The 6,656-nt window shown below is 54.9% G+C and overlaps 1 protein-coding gene across 1 annotated transcript; it reads left to right on the top strand.

Annotated features, from left to right (window-relative positions):
* Positions 1-213: 213 nt before the first annotated feature.
* TCP11 (t-complex 11) lies at positions 214-3,921 on the top strand. Its single transcript, XM_066252912.1, is given in 6 exon segments — positions 214-325; positions 948-1,138; positions 1,249-1,437; positions 2,658-2,723; positions 2,725-2,804; positions 3,687-3,921. Coding segments are annotated over 6 exon segments (873 nt in total).
* Positions 3,922-6,656: the final 2,735 nt, after the last annotated feature.

Here is a 6,656-nt window from a genome sequence, read left to right as displayed (position 1 = left end):
GGTCACTTCTCATGTGTGCCCTGACCAGGGATAAAACACGGGATGTCCTCAAGCAGGGTTGGCACTCTGTCCACTGAACCCTCCAGCCAGAGCCTGGACTAAGGTAGTTTTAAAGCCTCTCCTAACTCTTGGAGGCAGTGACCTGTGTCACTGGGTTTCCCTCCATAGCATAAATGCTCTCCTGTCTGTGGGATCTTCCAGGTCCTGGGCCTGATGAGAATGGACAAGGTGAACTTCACCATCCAGAGCTGTCAGCCCCGCCTGCAGCAACGTTTCATCCAGTAGGAACAAGCTAGGTTCCAGGAACGCCTCAGCAGGCAGCCGAGTATGTGGGTAACGTGAGGGCCAGCGCGGGCAGACGGCCTCAGGTCCACCTTGTACGACGCTAGAGCGCCCCCTGCCTCCTTCAGGAACAGTTTCTTCCTCAGGGAGAGGGCAGGGGAAGGAACAGCTGTCCAAGACAGACAGACAGACACCTTCCACCCCCATGAGCATTTATTTATTGACCAGGAGTACAGGGGTCCTCCTGTTACACACAGTTCCATTCCTACTACCAGTGATGTAACCCGAACTTTGGTGTAAGTCAAAACACACCCTAGCCTAACACAAACGGAACACTTAATGCCTTTAATAGTCCAAAATGGCTTAAGTAAGCGCACTGGGGGGACGCCAACTTCCATAAGCCACGTTACTGCGTATTCTTCCGCTACCCAACCCGAACTAGTTCGCCCACGGAGTTGGTAAGTAGTACAATGCTAACGGCATAAGCCGAAACACTCACTCTCAATTGTTTTAGGTTTTTATGGAAGGGAGAGTCCTAAACTCCCGAAGTCATATGTCCCAACTGTCGTAACCCGAGGACCCCTGTATTTGGAAGAGAACCTTGGTCTGAAGCCTGGGGGGAGGGGTGCAGGTGTGGGAGCTGTGTACCCGCTTTCCCCTCCTAGGCCTCCTGGACCACACAGCCCGATGGCTGGCCCAGGTGGCCGCAGACCTCAGCGTGCCGCCTCCTGCGCGCCCGGACGGCCCAGACTCCCGCGCAGCCCGCAGCCCCGAGCCCCTCGGCCCCACCATGGTGCTGTACCAGGACTTCCTGAACCTGCTTCTCTGGGCCCCTCCCGATGACGAGTTCCCCGAGGTAGGCGTGAGTTCCCCGAGGTAGGTGTGTGGGGGGCGCCGCCCGTGGTCTGATGCCCAGGACCTCCGTGGGCACACCCCTCCCGGACAGGGTGCGCCCTGCATCCGCAGACCCCGCTGCGGGACAGAGCCCGGCTGCGGGCACTGGAGGCCCAGCAGCGCCACGCCACCCTGCTGGCCTCTGTCCTGCTGGTGGCCAGCAGCTTCTGCGGCAGTGTCCTGCTCGGCCCATCTCAGCTGGTGGACACGCTGACACGTGTCGCTAGAGCCCACGCTGAAGAGTTTAATGCCAGGTGAGAAGCAGCACCTCTTTCTTTAGCAGGGAGGTGTGGTGTGAGGCCGGGCAGGTAGGGGTGGCTGCAGGCCTCGAGGCCCTTTGGAAGCATCCTCAGAGATTGTGGTTGTCCTTCTTTTGTGTGTGTGTGTGTGTGTGTGTGTGTGTGTGTGTGTGTGTGACAGAGAAAGAGACAGACAGGGGGAGAGATGAGAAGCATCAATTCTTCATTGTGGTACCTTAGTTGTTCATTGATTGCTTCTCATATGTGCCTTGACTGAGAGCTACAGCGGAGCGAGTAACCCCTTGTTCAAGCCAGTGATCTTGGGCTTCCAGCCAGCAACCTTTGGGCTCAAGCCAGCAACCATGCGGCCATGTCTATGATCCTACGCTCAAGCCAACCACCCACTCACTCATTCAAGCTGGTGAGCTCACGCTTAAGCCGGCGACCTTGGGGTTTAGAACCTGGGTCCTACATATCCCAGTCTGACGTTCTATCCACTGTGCCACTGCCTGGTCAGGATGTGGGTGTCTTTCTTTAAGGGTCCTGAGGCAACTTTCAAAAAGAGGAATACAGAGGCTAGTTTGCACAAAATGATTCATTATATCTTTTTTAAAAAAAATAATTGAATTTACTGGGGTGACACTGGTTAATAAAATTATGGATTCATTATCTTGTGTGCTACAAAGGATTCATTGTCTGGTTGGGTGGGGGGCAGTGGGCGCCCACTCAGTGTGAGGCGGTGGGCTGGCCGTGTGGCCGAGGAGCTGGTCAGCCGGCCACCAGAACTGGGTGACCAGCCACCATGGGGCGGGGCATCCCACCAGTGGACTCGGGAGGCCAGGTTTGTCACTGTGACTGGAAAGAGTGGAGCAAATGGCCATGGAAAATGTCCAAGAAAATCTTAAAAATGTGTATACATAACCTTCGTATAAATAAATTCCGTGGGGCTAGAGAACACTGAGCTGGCCCCAAGGCAGGACCAGAGCCTTGTCCGGCTGGGTTTTAGTTTCTCTTGTTTACCAAGAAGTACAACATGTTGTTGTGTGTAGAGAACAGTGGATGTCCTGAGCGTCAGGGAGGACACAGAGCCCACGCACTGGGCTCTGCTGCTGCCAGGTGGGCGAGGGCTGGGGGCAGCACCGGGAGTCTCCCTCGGGCGGGCCCAGCACCAGGCGTGGGGCTTCCCAGGCTCTGGGCCGATGCCAGGGCCACCTGGTAGGTCCCAGCTTACTCTCCTTCGAGGAGGCCATGCTGACCGTGAGTGACCGGGCGTCTCAGGAAATCCGTCACACGGGCCTTGTCGCTCACTCTGAGCAGCGATGCCACCGCGTCTCTCGTGGGACAGCTGCAGAGCATTGCCAACACGGAGAACTGTGTCCACCTGGTCATTGGAGAGCAGGCCGCGGCGTGGTGACAACGCCAGGGGGAGAGGTGGGGTCCGGCCCTGGAAGTCGGTGACTGAACCACTTTACAGTAAAAGGCACGGGCATCGGGCAAGGTAGTTTTTCAAAATGCTGGGTTGAAAAATGTGTCTTTTTTAATTTAAAGACCGATTCTGTGGTTCTAAGGGAGAGTTGCATCCAGGACTTCTAGGTGTGGCATACTGTCCTACCAACCTGGTTACGTTGGCCTTCTTGGTCACTTTCTGGCTGCAGTCTAAGACATGTGACATTCACCCCCTGCCAGCCAGAAACTCATGCTGAATTATGCTGGCGGACATGTTCCCTAGCAGAGATTGTTAACCCTGCCGTTCCATGTTGGAATGGAGGCTATGAACTTAGCCTTGCTCTTTAAAAAAAAAAATTTATTTATTGACTTTAGAGAGAAAGAGGAAGAGAGAGAGAGGGAGACAGAAACACTGATATGTTCCTATATGTGTCATGACCGGGAATCGAACCGGTAACCTCTGTGTCTCAGGATGACACTCTAACCAACCAAGCTATCTGGCCAGGGCAGCCTTGCTCTTAACGTCAGCTATCCAGAGGATCCGTCTAAGATCCTCCTCTGACGTCGAACACTCAGTAGGATCTAACTGATGGATATGTAAGTAATCTTCAGAGTCAAATGTTTACTAGCCTGCTAGTTTTCAATCTCTGCTTTGTTTCCTGGAGCGAGACAGCAGCCCCCTCCCCCAAGCAACAAAACAAACTTCCTGACGAGTGGCTAGGTGAGGAGGCTCCTGTGTCTCTCAGGAACTGGGGACTTGGGCGAGCACGGACACTGTGCCCCCCAGGAGTCGTCCGCCCTGTCCCTCTGTCTTCTCCTGCTGGCAGACCAGCGCCTCTGTTCGTTTCTCAAGGGCTGTCTGGTCCTCGGTGTGCAGCGGTCACTGGCAAACCTCCCCGGGGGCCTTGCGGTCATCGAGGCGGAGCTGGGGGACCTGAGCCAGAAGTTTGTCAGCCTGACGCACCGCAATCAGCAGGCGTTCGGCCCCTACTACACGGAGATCCTGAAGACGCTCGTGCCCCCAAGCCAGGCCCGGGAAACGCCAGTGGAGTCTCTCTGATAGGGCCAGCTCCGAGCCCTGGCACCGAGGACCCAGGAGAGCACCTCACCGTTTCCCTGGGGTGACATCAGCAGTGACCGGCAAAGCAGCCAGCCCTACCCCCCTCCTGCCGCCAGCACGCTAGCGCTGGAGCGATTAAGCGGTTAAGAGTGTCAAAAGCTGGTCCAAACTCGTTCACTAGTAAGTGTCTGAACCATAGACAGACCAACCTTCCTGTCCTGCCTGAGTGGCAGGCCCTGCGTCCTCCGCCCACACCTGGCTAAGGAGTCAGTGGCCCTCACACCCCCTAACCCCCCCCACACACACACACTGGTTAGGGGCTCCCTCATATGTATGGAGCTGAGTGTCTAGGATGCTCCCCCCCCCCCCCAATGCTAGTGTCATTTTGTCCAAAGGTAAAGCGTTTCTCTGAGGGCTCCGAGAACTCTGCGGAATTATCCAAACATGGGTCTAAGGCAGGGGTCCCCAAATTACGGCCCGTGGGCCGCATGCAGCCCCCTGAGGGAATTTATCCTGCCCCTGCCACACTTCCGGAAGGGGCACCTCTTTCATTGGTGGTCAGTGAGAGGAGCATAGTTCCCATTGAAATACTGGTCAGTTTGTTGATTTAAATTTATTTGTTCTTTATTCTAAATATTGTATTTGTTCCCGTTTTGTTTTTTTACTTTAAAATAAGATATGTGCAGTGTGCATAGGGATTTGTTCATAGTATTTTTATAGTCCAACCCTCCAATGGTCTGAGGGACAATGAACTGGCCCCCTGTGTAAAAAGTTTGGGGACCCCTGGTCTAAGGGCTCCTCTGGAAGTGGGTTCCTGAGACTCTTCATTTTTATTTTTTGAAACTGTTTTCTCTGCTGTTCCGATTGGGTAATTTCTATTGTTGTCTCCCAGTCTGCGGGGACTGTCTCTTCCTCTTCCACTCTTCCGCGGGGCCGTCCACTGCGGATTTCAGTTGTGGGTGCTGCGCTTTTCAGGAGCGGCGAGCCCTCTGCCCACGGAGCGCCCGAGGCTGAGCGCTTGCCCTCTTGCCAGGCTGCCTCCTCCTGTTCAGGCTGTTGTTTGGGCTTCGGCTGTGCCCGCCGGTGTTCCTGCCAGGGCTTTTCATTGTCCTCAGCGAGAAGAATAGGGGAAAAGCTGTCTACTTCATCTTCCTGGTGGGAGAAGTTCAGTTCACTCTTGATAGCTATTGTCAAGTTGTTCTTGGTGACATGTCGTGCAAACATTTGCAATTTTTTTTAAACGGTGCTTTTTGTTATGCAGAGCTGTTTTGATTTTTATATAGTTGAATATATTGAAAAAGGATTCAAGAGTTTTGTAACGTGCTTGGCAGGAACTTGCTTCCTCACGCTAAGTTTATGAAGTCTCCCGTGTTCATCTGGCTTTGTGTGGGTTTGTTTTATTTTATTTAACTCTGTGAGCGATTGGAGTTGGTTTCTGTGTAAGTAGGAATAGGAACCTTCCCTGTGCTGTTCCCTCCACCCCCATGACAACCCGGTTGTCCCAGCTCCACTTACTGGATATTATTTTAGAAATCCTTGAATTTGGTAAGTGCTTGTGTATCACCGTGTCCCTGACACCTGAGACCTGGCAGTGGCGGTCACAGTCGACAGGCTTCCCTGAGCAGTGTGGCTGGTCAGACCCCCAGCTCTCCGTGTTTGCTGATGGTCCCGGGGCTGTGAGGGCCAGTGTGAACTGCAGGGCACACTGAAAGGTCAGCACGTCTGTTTGCAGGAGCCAGGTGGGCTCTAGACCCCCTTCGGGTGCAGGCAGGCCAGAGGCCGCCAAGGGTGCTTTGACTTGTCCTTGAAAATGTCCACATGGCAAAATGCTGCCTCGGTAGCCTGCTCCCTGCTGAGCTGCTGTCTCCGCCCACAGTGGGAACATCCCAGCTGCCTGGGTGCCTGGACCACGGGACATTGCGGAGGGGGACTGGAGGACGTGGGGAAGGTGACAGAAACGGCCCCTGATGGGGAGAGAAGCAATGGAAAGGGTCCTGTGTCTCTACCCCACGCTGCACTCTGACCCAAGGCCTCCCGACAGCGTCAGGTCCGGGACACTGGCGTGGAGACCCTCAGGGATGGGAGAGGTGACTGGGTGGAGATGAGTGGACTGATGCTGTCTTGCCGAGTGCGTCCACCCATTCCTTCTTTGAGGCCGCTCACCCCTTTCCTTCAATTCGCTCTTCTGTGCTCTCCTGCTGTTCAGTTCCGGTTCCCATTTGGCCAGGTGTGGCACTGCCCCTGGCTGAGAACAGAGGGTCCGGGCGCCTGATGTCTACCCACCCATCAGGCCCCCTGGGGACAACCAACACTACAGCCCCGGTTGGACAGAGCGGCACCTGAGAGACTGCGGTATAGTGGCAGTGTTCCCTGGTGCAGCATCCCAGAGGGACGGTGACAAATAGGACCAGACTTATTCTGTCCGCTGGCTATGACGTGCGTCTTCAGCTGAGCGGCGTGCCCAAGCCAGGGAGCCAAGGGGCGGGGCCTCCCTGCACCGCCTCCGGCCCTCCGGGCTTCAGTGCGGTCTGACCCAAGAAGCGCTCTGCGGGGCTCTGCGGAAGTCGGGGCCTGGACTTTGGTCCTCTCTCTGCCATTAGCTGGCTGCCCGACTAAGAGATAATTATGTCTCTGCTCTGGGCCTTGTTACCCTCATAAATACAACTGGGTATTGGATCAGATCAGTGATTTTCTGTTTTCAAGCCATTTAACAAACAGAGTATGTCGCAGAAATC

The sequence above is a fragment of the Saccopteryx bilineata genome, chromosome 1 (genome assembly GCF_036850765.1).
Source record: "Saccopteryx bilineata isolate mSacBil1 chromosome 1, mSacBil1_pri_phased_curated, whole genome shotgun sequence".
Taxonomy (NCBI): Eukaryota; Metazoa; Chordata; class Mammalia; order Chiroptera; family Emballonuridae; genus Saccopteryx; species Saccopteryx bilineata.
The sequence above is the reverse complement of the archived record's forward strand: the minus strand, read 5'-3'. Positions and strand labels throughout refer to the sequence as shown.